Below are 14,803 nucleotides of genomic sequence, written 5' to 3'. Positions count from 1 at the left end.
ATATTAATGGTAACAATAATAAAGGATGCTTAAAGGGACTTTACGGAGTTTTGAATTTTTATGCTCGTGATTGCCCCCTCAGGCCAAAAGTGTAACGGCTGCTTAAATAGGAGGCTCGTGCACAAGGCGCGCATGCTGTACGTGCATACTCCTTAATGAAAATAACAGCTGAGACAGTCCTGTGTGTGTGTGTGGGGTGGGGGGGTGGGGGGGGGTGGCCCAGAGGACAGGAGAACGCGCAGCTAATTAATTAAATAATGTGGTTCTGTAGCTTTCTCTTCAGCACAGCGACAAAGGTTTATGATGGGTCAGTCCTCCTGCATGCTCAGATCATTCCCTTCCCTTGCTTGAAAAATGGTTCCAAAATGAAAGTTGAACCCACATCTTTTTTATCTGTGAATTCAATGCCGTTCGGCAAGTCTCAAATAAAAATTTGGGCATCTTACTGTAAAAAAATATACCATTAATGTAAAAAAGAAACTATGTTCACTTCCAGAATCGAACCTGAGTCTACTGCACAGGAGTCTGACATCTTACAAGCTGAGCTATATCACCAGTGACGTCTTTTGTATCTGTAACATTTATATCGTTGATGACAGCTGAAACAACGTCAAACCAAAGAACGGTTCGGAGAGAAAATGGCTATTTTGTTGCTAATTTGCAGGAAATATCTAGAAGAAAGTTCTACAGAAAGTAGCTAAGGGTCCTCAGAAATGTAGCTAGCTTTGTCACTAGGCGTTAGGAACAGCGACAAAGTGGCACTGCCTCTCTCTCTGCTGCTAAAGCTACGGATAGCAAATGCTACGGGCGATGCCTGAGCGTGAACGCGCATGAAGCAGCCTGCTCGACCCGAGCATCTCTCTTTTTCTGTGATTTTACAGAAAAACAGGCAATCACAGTAAAAATGCCAGGGCTCATTCTACAGGACCAGGGCATTGCAGGAGAATGTATGAAGGAGACATTTATTATTTCTATACATGTTTTGGCTGTCACACTTCCATAATGCTCCTTTAATAATGCACAAAGGGATGTTTATTCTCTCGTTTCTGGCTACATGAAACAATGGAATGAAGCAAAATAAAGATAGGTCTGAGGCGAGAGCGCTCACTCTGTCACGTTTCTGCACGGACAATGTAACAAAGATTTTTTGTAAGAGAGATGTCTCATTTTGATCTGTTTTCAAACACAAAACATTTAAAATGTTGTCGCACTAATTGTGCTTTTTAACTTATTAATCAAACATTTTCCTTCATGAACTCAGCAATGATCTTTGGCCTAAAGGCATCACAGAGTCCGGAGGATCTCAGGAAGAATGTTTCAGCTGCTGCTGGAGACGTGTTTTCCTGTTACTGCCTTCAGTTTAAGTCGTTGTCATTTTGCACAGATGATGTTTAAATCTTAAGTACGCTTTTCTCCTTGTTTCTAGAAAGAATCACTCATAGCCCCTCGTGTCTGACAGCGGCCATTCATTCAACATCCTGCATTACAAGATGACCTTAACAGCAACTTCTGCATCTGTTACTTTGCTGCTCTTGAGGAAATTAGAAAGAAGAAGGAAAGAAATGCATCCTGAGTTTTTACTCTACGTGAAATTATTTGATCACAGTGTTTTTTTTTTAGTTGAAGCTAAAAGTTTATTAATAATCTGCGAGGACATACATTTAGAACAAGCCTTTTAGTGCATCCATACTGGTAAATATAAAAATAACTGCAAATACGACATGTATAGTGTCCCAAGTGTTATCATAAACAAACAAATAAACCAATAAAACGCCGATAAGATCGTACCGTAAACCAAAAATATCATCAGCAAAAAGCAGTTCAACCAGTCTAAATGTTGAGATTTTGGTCTTTTGTTTGATCCAAACCTTCTGTGAACAAGACGGGACGCTGATGGAAGTGTGTGTGTGTGTGTGTGTGTGTGTGTGTGTGTGTGTGTGTGTGTGTGTGTGTGTGTGTGTGTGTGTGTGTGTGTGTGTGTGTGTGTGTGTGTGTGTGTGTGTGTGATCTATGTCAGAAGCGTGAGTCCCTGGTTGAAGAGACAGAGAGACAGTGAGGGCATGAAGCAGGAAGATGGAATGATAGATAGATAGATAGATAGATAGATAGATAGATAGATAGATAGATAGATAGATAGATAGATAGATAGATAGATAGATAGAGCTCTGACCGTCAGCACGAGCCAGTCCTCCTCCTGCTTCTTCTTCACCTTCACTTCTGGGGTTCAGCCTCAGCCCCCGAAGCGTGAAAAATCCACACGAACCCAATCTTAAGCCGGCTGAAGCCCACCGGAGCGTGACTGTTTGGATTTATGCGGACATTCTGGAACCCGATCCAGTTCAGCACCTTTCGTTTAATGCAACATAAAGACGTAAAGAACCAAATAAATGCAGTTATCTGAGATACAAAAGAAGTTTGAGCCTCAGTCTTAACAAAGTTCAATAAAATGCATCAAAAACAAACACAGGAGCAGTGAAAGCATCCAACTGATGAGCAAATAGTGAAGAAACGTACACTGCCCAGACAAAAACACATCTCCACGTGGATTTAACTAACCACACAGGTTAGGAGCCTCCTGTTACACATTTACTGCACGGCTCTATTTAACCCAGCTGGTGCACTGAGTGGCTTCTCATTTCTTAACCGTGTGGAAAGACACATCTGGTGTTTGTGGAATAGATGTTAGTCTGTGTGAGAAGGATGACTGGCATGCATCAAGCAGAGAAAACATCTAAGGAGGCTGTAGAAATGACTACAACTGGGTTAAAAACTGGAAGGATGGAGGGAACCCATAGTTTTCCAGAAACAAATGTGGCCGGAAGAAAAAATCCTGAATCATCGTGATCGGTGATCACTTACACGTTTGGTGAAATCAAATCAAAGAAACCAACAGTTGAACTGTGTTGGACGTATTTCCACACACACAATGCAAAGGGAACTCGAGGGATTGGGACTGAACAGCTGTGTAGCCGTAAGAAAAGCACCAATCAGGAGGCAAACCAGATAAAAAGGCTTTCATTTGCTAGGGAGCATTAAGAATGGGTTCTGGAGCAATCGAAGGTCATGTGGTCTGACGAGTCCTGATGGACCCTGGTCCAGCATGACGGTGCATCAGGGTAAGAAGAGAGGCAGATGAAGCGATGCACCCATCATGCCTACTGCCTACTGTACAAGCCTGTGGGGGCAGTGTTATGATCTGGGCTTGCTGCAGTTGGTCAGGTCTAGGTTCAGCAACAGGATGTGCTTCAAGAATGAGGTCAGCTGAATATGTGAATATACTGAATGACCAGCTTATTCCATCTTCCCTGATGACAGGGGCACATGCCAAGGATTCATTGGGCTCAGATGGTGAAAGAGTGGTCCAGAGTCCAGACCTTAACCCCGGTGAGAATCTTTGAGATGTGCTGGAGAAGGTTTTGTGCAGCGGTCCGACTCCACCCTCACCAGTGCGAGATCTTAGTGAAGCATGAACGCAACACTGGATGGAAATAACGCTGGTGACGCTGCAGAAGCTTATCAAAGCACAACGGAAGTGCGCCGTGATCAAAGCTGTGTGCAGCCCTTTTTTTTGGACCGGGTAATGTACATTAAAGATCACCTGAGGTCACAAATCTAACAGCTTTAACTGAACTTTTTTTCTACAAGCCTTCAAGAGTGTGCTCCTTTCACCAGCCTTTACAGAAAAGATCAAGGCCGGTTATGCAAACTCTCTGTTCTTCTTTTCAAACACGATTTGGCTTCACAATCGTCTCCGTTCACATGTTTGAAAATAGCAGATCTGGAATCCCTTACGCACGGGGTTGTCTTTATTCTTTCAAAGACACCCACATGGCTTAATAAGCTGCATTTGATTTGACCAAAGGTTTGGAAAGCAAACAAATATCAGAACTGGAACCAGCAAATTGGGGCAGGTTCTGCTTTACTGAGCCCAAAGTGATGCCAGTTAAGGAGATGCTTGTTGAGCCCCGGAGCTAAAAAAGATATCGACAGCACCTGCATATTCGTCACATAAGTCCCACGCAGCTGTTGGCCTCATTCAGTGAGCAAACAAATTTAACGCTAATGCCATAAATATTCATCTTGTCAAATCAAACAGAGATGTCAGACTGACGGAGAACAGCCAGAGGCAGCTTGTCTGTTTGGTGGCGATGTCACATCGTGACCAAAGAACCTGACAGTGGTGCGGCACCTTACCGCTGCTGGGCCAGCCACACTGGTCTGAACTGTACACGCCAAAAATAAACCTTACATAATGGAAGAGGATGGAGGATACGACCCCGTCTCTCCCTCCGGCAGCGCTCACCCATCTGGCAGACAAGAGCAGCGCGACTCGGACGCGCGGAGATCCATCATGTTTCCTGCTCTGCACCACATGTAGAGGAAAAGAGAGCTGACGTTTTAGTCCAGGATGCGGGTTTCATGCTTTGTGTCGGTAGAGTTAGGGTTGGGGTTAGGGTGCTACAGGAGCTCTTTAAAAATACGCCTGGTAACATTTTTCATTTACTCCCATGTCTGCAGCCTAAAAGGAGGAGGTGAAAGAAGCAGAGTTCAGCACAGCACATTGTTGTTTTGCCAGATTTAGTCACAAAACAGCTGTTTTTTTAAGTGTCATGTGTGACTACTATCAAAGTGTTTGATGATTTTAACTGCTTGTTTCAAGCAGCACATTTTTTAATGGCAAAAATGGACTAAAATACAGTTTTTTGCATCAGAGCTTGTCTGAATATGTAGAGCGTGGTGTCCTACAAGGCTGTGTGTTAAGATTACATCTAGTTTAATGTTGTTTCTGTTCTTCCTGCTCTAGGCTGTAACGGAGACATCGACGGGACTGTGTCTTTGCGTGAAGCTCATCCTCTGCTCTGCTTAAATCTGTTTCATCGCCCACCTGCCTGCTTTGCCTCTCGCTTTGCCCCACCTTGCTTCCACAGCCTGCCCCCGCCCCCCCTCACCGTTACTGCTGCACCCTGTCAACACAAACACACAGACTGACTGGACCCTTTAGCGGTCGGTGTTGGCCCGCTTTGCCAGAGCGGCCGACGAAACAAAACCGCAGACTTTGAAACAGAGAGGCCTTTTTCCAATCTATGCCTGAAGATAATTGTGATGATTGTGAAAGAGACACGCCACATTACTTTCAACGAAAACCTTTTTCATTTGTAACACATTCCTTTTGCTTAATTCTCCTTTAGGAACATTAGATCTTCACAACATTCATCGTAATGATGGTTTCTTTCACAAAACATGTCCCATCATTCACACGATAGACCCTGTTTGAGAGGTTTTACCAGCCGACTTTTGATTAACCCTGAAAGCATGTTTCAAACTTTCTTGGTACCTTAGACTTACGTTTGGATTTTGATGGATTAAGGAATATTTTTCTTGCACTAATTTCAGTTATACTACAGTATTACTACAAGATTGCCCTTTTATACTTCATTTTATGTTGTGTCTTTCAAAAGAAACTGTAAAAAAAGGACGTGTCTTATGAGAAAACAGCAAAACCACAATCTTCTTAATATTATCTGATTTTAAAAAATGTCTCACAGTTGGGGCCAACTGACCCACCTGCATTATTGTAAACCTTAAACTAGGCAAAAGGAAACAATTAGTTTAGGCCAAAGTAGCCCAAGATCAGATGATTTTCTGAGGTGAAGACCTTTAGTCACCATAGCCATTAAACTGATATAATTGGTGCCAAAATTGAAGCTGATGTGTCCTTTTATCAAAATGTGATCATTTGGAAAGCCGGATGCAGTTGAATAGAGCGAAAGACGGACTTCGAAGCTGCAGAAACTCGAATGTTTTCATTAAATCTATTTTTAAATTTGAGTGCATCTTTTGCAAAGAAGACGAAATGCAGCGATCGCCAACTGAGCCGAACAGATTCTATGAAGCACAAAAAAATTTGTACATTAAAAACAAAATGACACACAAAGGGAAAAATGCAGAAAAATATTGCTATCGTTTATTTTTGCTTGTTTGTTTTTGGTGAAAGCACCGTTACGGTTCGAACACCGTCCAGCTGTGTGACTCCTACAGGTCATTCCAGGCTGTAACCTGCTAATGAGCACTAAACAGCTGCACCTGCGCTGTCAAAGGTTAAGTGCCTTAGGGGCATCAGAAGCAGGAGTTATTAAAAAAATTATATTTTTAAAAATTTTCCTTGTTAGCACCAAGATTTTTCACCAGTTCTCTCTAAATGCATGCACTCAAGACCTTTAATGGCTGCACAATTGTTAACATTTCTATAACATTCCCATTTTTTGCATCCCTGAGTGCTGAACTTTTAGGGATCTTTTTATTTGAAATTTACCTTCTGTTATTATGATTTTTTTTCTACAAAGAAATTGTAAAACTCCAGTGAAGCTATTTATTATAAACTAGTGAAAAAGGTAAAAGATCCTCAGCGCTGGAGGAGGAAATCAAACCTTCCAACATCCCAGTTAAACCGATTCCATTACACAGTCTGCTCACTTAGAATCGGTGCACATATTTGTCTGAAGAGGGAAATTAATCTTTTCCATGTGAGTGAGAGAGAAAAAAGGAATGAATGAATTCCAGAAATCCAGAAGAATGCTAAACGCCTCCATTGGTATTCACATCCAGCGTGATGAACGTGTCGTCTTTGCTGTGAAGAACACACTTCAGAGGCGTCTAAGCTGGTGGGAGATTGTATTTGTAATAAATATGCACGGGGTTTGCACGGGCACAATATTCTGGCAGAACTTTGTATTTGTTGAAAAAACGTTGAGCTAATTGACCCCCACCCCGCCACACACACACACACACACACACACACACACACACACACACACACGCACACACACACACTCACAACCAAAAAGGCTATGCAATGTTAAACAAAGACCACGCCCTCTTCTACACCCTAAAATGTGCAGCTCTGATATTCGCCCAGACCTTGGTTTAATCAGCTGACTCTGAAAAAAAAACTTTAATAATTTAAATTTTCTTTTTGTGAATTTCAGCAAAACTTTTCTGCAATAAAATGCTTTAATCTCTCTTTCACTTTGCAGAATCTGTAAATTCATTCCTCTAAACCCACTTTCCACATTCATGGCTGCAGCACTCGGCTCACAGCTGCCGTAACGCTGCAGCGCAATCCGTTTCATTGGGTTCTTTGCATGTAATTCAATGTGAAAATGTGAGACCTTGGAAAGATGAAATTTAAAATGCTCCATATTTTCTGATGAGTTCATTTTTGTCGTTTTGAGCCGCTGCTGTTGCATGCTCACAGTAGAGGCGACATGAAGCCTGGAAAGCTTTTCACGTGGTTGCATACTGTGACAATAGTCTCCAATTAACAGCACAATTTTCACGACTGATGTCTGTTTTATGTTGTGTTTTGTGGACTGTCAGAGTGAGCTCTGACGGCATTAGAAGGGCACAATAACCTGCTTTCAGTGTTCCCCGTGTTCAAAAGCCCAACGCAAGGCCCACGTACAAAAATATAGGAACCACTTGCACTTTGTGTACTTCCACTTCAGCAGATGATGAACAAAATAACAATAATAATGAAAAACAACAGTTAAACATTTCCACCTGGGTCCTGTGTGTCTAAAAACATTCATTTTATTTATTTGTTTTCCTATTTTTTATAGTTTAAGTCTACTACAAGAAAACTCCATCAGACCTATTTTTCTCCACCTACGATTAACCTTCCTGCATGAACTTGATAAAAAAGGGAGCTTGTGGAGATTAAATATGACAATGGAGCATTCGAATTAAACAAGAGGGAGGGAACTGTCATTCACAGATGAAGAAAGAGCACCAGACTGCAAAACGAGGAGTTCTCAGCCCTCGTGCTTGCCTAATTTCTTGTATCCAAACAAATATTTACTGACTCGAGGCAGTCACCTGTGGGAAACCAGCTTTCCATTAAAACCTCTGATGAGTACATGCAGATGCAAAGATGTTTATTTTCTTACTGACGACAGCTTTCAGCTCATTGCTCACGACGATACGGTGTGAAGTGATGGAGAAGGATGCCTACGCACTTGTTGCATTCGAGTTTCCTCACAGCTTATGAGTTCAGTGGGAAGCATATCCTTGGAAACTGTGAGAAACACCATGACATAGTCTCCTGTAGCTGTTGCGTGGTGCAAGGGTGCACTGAAAAGGCTTCATGCAATCCTGTCATTTTGTTCCCCGCATGTCTTTTTTTTCATTTGGAAATGTTCAAAAACTGCGTTTGTCATCGAATCAAAGGCAAACTTGAGAATGTACAGGCTGATGTCAAACACAGGCAGCTTTTTCAAAAAGGGTAAAGCTCATCCCAAAAAACCGAAGACTGCCCTGAAAACCTCGTTTATGATGACATTTCTACAGCTGCTGGTTCACATCTGGTTTCAGATTCATGCTTTTTCTTTGTTTTCTTTAAACGAAGTTTTATTGTTCATCCGGTGCGTGTGCCCCTGAGTCGTACACCACCTCACTTCTTTACCACCTTTGTTGTTTTTAAACCGCTCTGCTGCAAGAATCATGATGCAAATCCATCGTGCTCCTTCTCATGACTGTGTTAACGACAAATCACACGATGGAAGTCAGCCGCTCGCTCTTCGCCATCATTGGGGTGTCATCGTCATCATCACCACGACGACATCAGCCACACACAATGCTGTCCTTACACTCAAAAGGAGCACATCGATCATTCAAGCTCGTAAACGAACCTTCATTTGTATAATTTGTACAGAAAAGTTTATAAGAGTTTTCTACCCTTCCAGAAATGATTTAGTTTCTGCTGTTCAACTGAATGTCAACAAATCAAAATGTGCAGGCCTTGTTATGAGAAAATGTGTGTTTTTTGTGCAACATTTGAATACGTCCGACTGTCCAGAAGAAGAAAAAGTCAATAAAACTTGAGTGATAAGTTCCTGGGTTGGGCGTGTGGTTTGTGCTGATTGCTGACTTTCTTTGAACTCGACCACATTATGATGAATAACAGTTTATCTCTGTGCATCTGTCCCACGAGACAAGCTTGTTGATTAATAAAAGCAAGCAGCATGACTCATATTGTGCCCTGAGACATCATTAATGTTCCTATTAATGCAGCTTATGTTGCCTTGACAAGAAATTTAGAAAGTTAATTTATTATTCTCTTGATATTGACCAAGGAGAGACAACTCAACTTCTTTAATGTTTTTATAGCTAATGGCAGTAAAAATTAAGGAGGAACACACATGCATGTGTGTGTGTGTGTGTGTGCATGCATGAGTGCATGGTAGTTAAAACATTCATTTTATGCATGTACAGACACACACACACGCATGCATGTGTGTGTATGTATGCATGCGTGTGTGTATGCATGCGTGCATGGTAGTTTAAACGTTCATTTTATGCATGTACAGACACACACACACACACGCATGCATGTGTGTGTGTGTGTGTGTGTGTGTGTGTGTGTCTGTACATGCATAAAATGAGCGTTTAAACTACCATGCACGCATGCATACACACACGCATGCATGTGTGTGTATGTATGCATGCGTGTGTGTATGCATGCGTGCATGGTAGTTTAAACGCTCATTTTATGCATGTACAGACACACACACACACACACGCATGCATGTGTGTGTGTGTATGCATGCGTGCATGGTAGTTTAAACGTTCATTTTATGCATGTACAGACACACACACACACACACACACATGCATGTGTGTGTGTGTATGCATGCGTGCATGGTAGTTTAAACGTTCATTTTATGCATGTACAAACACACACACACACACACACCACAAATAGTGATTATTTAGATATCTGTACTCTAGTTTATGCGCCTCTGATTATAGTTTTAGAATTATAGCTGTTGTAGCTCACTGAACAGCCCTAGTTTGGAGAAATGGACATCATCTTTCATGAGAGAGGCTAACGGCTAGTCACAGCAAACAGACATGTACAAAAATGGTTTCTGCTAACTTAAAACTGATCTGAAATTTAAAAAAAATTCTGACAGCACTTTACAATAAGGGTCCCTTAATTAACTTTACTTAATGCATTACTAAGCAGACACCCCCTCCACCGCCCTGGCCATAACATCCTTACTTTTATACTTGAAGACCTTAACTATGTGGTTATTTTGTCTGAGACATTGATGCTGAACAGGAAGTACAAAAGCTGATTTAAAGGCCAAGTTCATTGAGCAGTAGCTCAACAGGTTGAGCGGGTTGTCCAGTAATCGGAAGGTTGCAGGTTTGATCCCGGCTCTGGACAGAGAATTCTGCTGTCGTGTCCTTGGGCAAGACACTTAACCCACCTTGCCTGCTGGTGGTGGTCGGAGGGACCGGTGGCGCCTGTGTTCGGCAGCCTTGCCTCTGTCAGTGCGCCCCAGGGAAGCTGTGGCTACATCGTAGCTCATCACTATCAGTGTGTGAATGAGTGAGTGAATGGATGAATGATGCACTGTAGTGTAAAGCGCTTTGGAGTCCTCACTCTGAGAGGCGCTATACGAGTGCGGGTCATTTATCATTAATTTTAAAAACACGTTCGGTCACTCTGAGTTTAACATGCAGGCTAAACATGAAAAGGGTCATCCAGCCCCATTCCCTGCCCTGGGACACGCTGGTGGAAGACAGGCTGCTGCCCTGTTGAGAGTAAAGTGTCTTGCTCAAGGACACAACGACTGAGCGGGATTCAAACCTACAACTCTCCAGTTACTGGGTAGCCACTTCACTCCTGTGCCACCATCATTAAGATCTCATACTTTATTTAAATTGCCTCTGGAATGTATTTTCTTACTGACTAATGAGAAAGGATTTTTATTTTTGTAAAAAGAGACTTTTAACTTCCTCTTGGACGTTTTCGGCTTCAGAGAAGGAATTCAAATCACTGAATAAATAAATGAAACCACCTGTTCCCCTGTTGACTCTCCACCTATTATTGCCACAAGCAGACATCCATTTGCTTTTGGACCTCCACCAAATATTAATTTAGCTGATTTTATGTGGCAACAGGTTCTGATGGATGTAATATTTTTGTAATTAGAGCTTTTTAGTTTTTCCGGATGAACTCAAGGACGGAAAGCAAAAACAACGTTATTGCTTGTATTTTAGCAAATTTGTTGTTTAGAAATGGTTAAAGAGCAAAAATGACGTAAATGGCCTGTATTTGATAAATCACCTTCTAGAGTCCTAGAAACCCCCCAAGATACTTTACAGCACAATCAGCCATTCACCCATTCACAAGGTGATAATGAGCTACCTGCAGGGTGCAAAATTTAGTTTTGAATGACAAGTTAGATTGGCTTTGGAGAAGAGCGTCTCACTACATGAGAGACGGTACTCATTTGAACAAAAGTGGTGCTGAGCTGCTGGTCTCAGACATACAACACGTAGTACAATCCATCCCTCGGGACTGGCTGACGCCATCTCAACCCTGTACTCGACACACATCTTCACTCCATGATGTGCCTCCTGTATGCTCATCCTCTCCCTTCTACGCACCAACTGAGCTAATCTTTGGAAATAGGCCTTGAATGTGTAAACTGAATAAAAGAAAAGCCCCTTTAAGCCTCCTTCTATGTCATCTAATAAATTAGAAAGTTTGTCTCGGGTTAAGGCGAGATCTATTTCCATAAGTCTTTTATTTAAAGTGATTTTGTTCCTACTTCTCGGTTAGATTTGTTGTTTCTTACAGAAACCTGGATTAAGCCGGATGAATGCAGTCGTACTTTAGAGGTTTGACCTCCCCACTATCAGTTTTTAAACTCGCCTCATCTTTCTGGTAGGGGTGGGGGGTTTGCAGTCCTTCATAAAGATTTTTTTACTTGTACTCCCGTTGCTCTGTCTGCACGTTCCAGTTTTGAAGCCCTGATGTTTGAAACTGGTGTGTTCTCTCCTGCTGCTTGTGTGACGGTCTACCGCCCCTTAAACTGAATATTGTGTTTTTATGAGTTCTCAGAACTCGTCTCTTTCGTTGCGTAGAGTTTTGACTGTGTTTGATTTTAGGTGGAGTTAGGGTTAGGAACATGTGCAGTAAACATTAAAGAGACACGCCCACCTACTTTAGAACAACTCAGCTCATTGGTCGCATAGACGTGTGAAAAACAAAGTTATTTTTATTCTTTGTTTTGGATCAGCTGTTCTGTTGCTGCTGAAACCCTCGGAGAATGAACCAGCCACTCCAAATCCTGTCGCTGATTGACGCTGGTTTTCTATCCTATCACACACTTAATTACAGTTAATCACAGCTAATTGCAGTTATTTGGCTTCACATTGCATTCACCTTGTGTTCATCAGTCCCTTCAAAAGACGGCTTCGGTGAAAAGCTGCAAGATTCCAAAGATGCAAGATCAGGGTGGAAGAAAACTTTTTAAAAAATCTAAAAGTTGAAAATTTGGATTATTATTCTGATACAGTAAAATTACTTTATGGATTATTAAGGTCTTAATACAAATCACAGCAACATTTTCATTACCGCTGCAACATAAAGACAATTTTCAAATCTGGGAAATGACAAACATCTGGGGACAAATAGTGAAACTGGTTGTTTTATTTTGAAAAACTGATTTACAAGAAACAGATCAATCATTAAAGAGCAAAAGTATAACTTTGTAAACAACATTACTCGTGCATTCCTAATAAAACAGACTTATCTCCGCTCTCTGAAATCAGAATGAAGAGCAAACAAGAGAGGTGGAGAAAGAATGGGTGTTACATTTATTATTAATATGGCAACACAAGACTGGATGTATTCTACTCTGCTGCATTTTGAAAGAGGTGGGAACAATCAATCAATCAATCAGTCAAAGATACTTTATTAATCCCAGAGGGAAATTAGAGTTTCAGTACACACAATTCAGAGATCAGACTTACATGGGCAACACACATGACAAGAATTGGTGACTGTGGTCATTCTCAACCCTGAGTCGCGCTACCTTAATAGAGATAAGAGGGTTACATGAGGACTGGTTTAGGTGGAGGGAAAAAAAGGCACTTCAGAGTTACCCTCCAGCAGGAGGGCAGCTTTGCTCTGCAAAAAAACACCTCAGCATATATGAAACAGACTTCAGACATCACACAACATAAGTGTCCACTAGGAGGGGTGGTGGGTTGGGACTATCCCCACTTCAGTTCCTGCAGCCACGATGAGCAGCACATGTCACCTCAGTGTGGATAGGGGGAGGAGCATTGAGAGTTGGAGGGTTGCAGTGACCCTGGAACGCTTCAGCGGCCTTCCCGCTGTTCCGCCCAGGCTGGGAAAGGAGACAGAGTTGAGTTGCCATAGCGACAGCACATTCCACATATCTTCTGAGGGGGGAGTTTTCGTTGGAGACTTGCTGGCTCAAGGGCGCCAGATTCTGATTAGAAATTGTTTTGGGGCCAGACAGAGATAATTTCCTCTCCGTCTTACAGTTTCTTGGTCCTCAACCTCTCAGAATCCCAACAATGGACGTTAATCTATCCCAATCCGTGCTGATTTGTCCACGCTCTCCTTGATAGCATCCATCTTCTGTGCCAATAATGAATCTCGGCCAAAGTCCCAAGCTTACGATTCATCTTGACAATTATGTGAGTCTGTGAGTTCACAGCGTGGTGCCATCCATCACTGAGCTCCGGGATCAGGCCAGTATTCCTCGACAGCTTGTTAATTTTCTAGTAAGCCAGGTAGCCTCCAGGGCCAATGAGCAGGAAACCCGACACCAACACCACGAATATCCACACGTCTTCAGAGTCCTCCACAGACAGCTGAGATAGACAAATCAAGTTCCACTGTTTCCAGGAGTCCATGATGTGTCCAACTGGGTCTGTCCCGGAGGGGCATCTGGGAGCCCCTTCTCCCGTTATCATCGTTGAAAAAACTTAATCAATCACGTTGAGAGACCAACTGACGAGATCCATTTGAGTGAATTTCAGTTTCCAGTTTCCAGAAAAATGCAGAAGCAGCCGTGCACCCAGCACACACAGACAGACAAAGGCCTTGAGGATAAGATATGGAGGAGAGGAGGAAAAAAGCGTCTGCACCCACCAAGAGCCGGAAGAAGAAAGACACAGTTCGGTGTCCAAATGAAAACTTTTAACCACTTCACAGGTATGCCATGCAGCTTTTAGAAAAAATCACCTGAAGAGTTTTGAGCTGTTATGCAGCTGCACAGTTGTGCAGAACTTCCTAATCATGCATTTGCTAAAACTGCACTCCTGCGATGATGCAAAGACAAATGAGCCTTTCTTGGTCTAGAGTAGCTTAAATTTAACCTTCTGTCTCACCACAAGGGTCTGCTCCTTGTGTGCAGAGCTTCCCATAAAATCTGTTTAGGTCTAAAGCCCGTTAACCATGTGTGAACAGCAAACTAATCGGCTGGTTTAATGCATTCCACTGCTCTTTATTAGACCAAACTGGTGAAAGTTGCAGGAAAAAATGTGCTGGTTCAAACACAAAAAAGTGAACCGCTTTTATTTAAACACTGTTCTTCGTTTTCTAATTTACTTCTCTAATTAAGTGGAGTTTGTCTAATCTCATCCCAGCTTAGCATTACAGATAGGTGGCTCAGTGTGGCTTATCTATGGAGCCCCAGGATGTTCATGGTGGAGCATGTTTTCATGGGTATATCTTTAAAAGAATCATGCACTGGAGAAAAATGGGTTTTAAACATAGATATAACGTCACGTAATGGCCCGGTTAAGACTCAGAGGCCAGGTACACAGCCTGGGTCACCTTGCCCTGGCTACGACTCCAATCTGCATTAGTCCTTCACAGCAGACTTAAAGTCTGCTACCACTCCTTTAATCTATGCAGCTGTCTGCTTATCTGACTGCTATTGCATCCAGCAAGAAGAGGACATTTCAAGAT

General features: G+C 42.3%; 1 protein-coding gene across 3 annotated transcripts in view; it reads left to right on the top strand.

Moving 5' to 3' along the window:
• The window catches only part of ksr2 (kinase suppressor of ras 2), a 134,188-nt gene extending 125,297 nt beyond the window's left edge, over nucleotides 1-8,891 (top strand). For 2 of the 3 annotated variants that reach the window (XM_054730262.2, XM_054730260.2), the window contains one exon: nucleotides 3,316-8,891. In XM_054730262.2, coding sequence (XP_054586237.2) covers nucleotides 3,316-3,352 — 37 coding nt within the window. In that variant the 3' untranslated portion in view covers nucleotides 3,353-8,891. The remainder of the gene's footprint in view (nucleotides 1-3,315) is intronic. The other variant, XM_015960538.3, reaches the window with a different exon arrangement.
• The last annotated feature ends 5,912 nt before the right edge of the window (nucleotides 8,892-14,803 follow it).

The sequence above is a fragment of the Nothobranchius furzeri genome, chromosome 10 (assembly GCF_043380555.1).
Source record: "Nothobranchius furzeri strain GRZ-AD chromosome 10, NfurGRZ-RIMD1, whole genome shotgun sequence".
Lineage (NCBI taxonomy): Eukaryota > Metazoa > Chordata > Actinopteri > Cyprinodontiformes > Nothobranchiidae > Nothobranchius > Nothobranchius furzeri.
The sequence above is the reverse complement of the archived record's forward strand: the minus strand, read 5'-3'. Positions and strand labels throughout refer to the sequence as shown.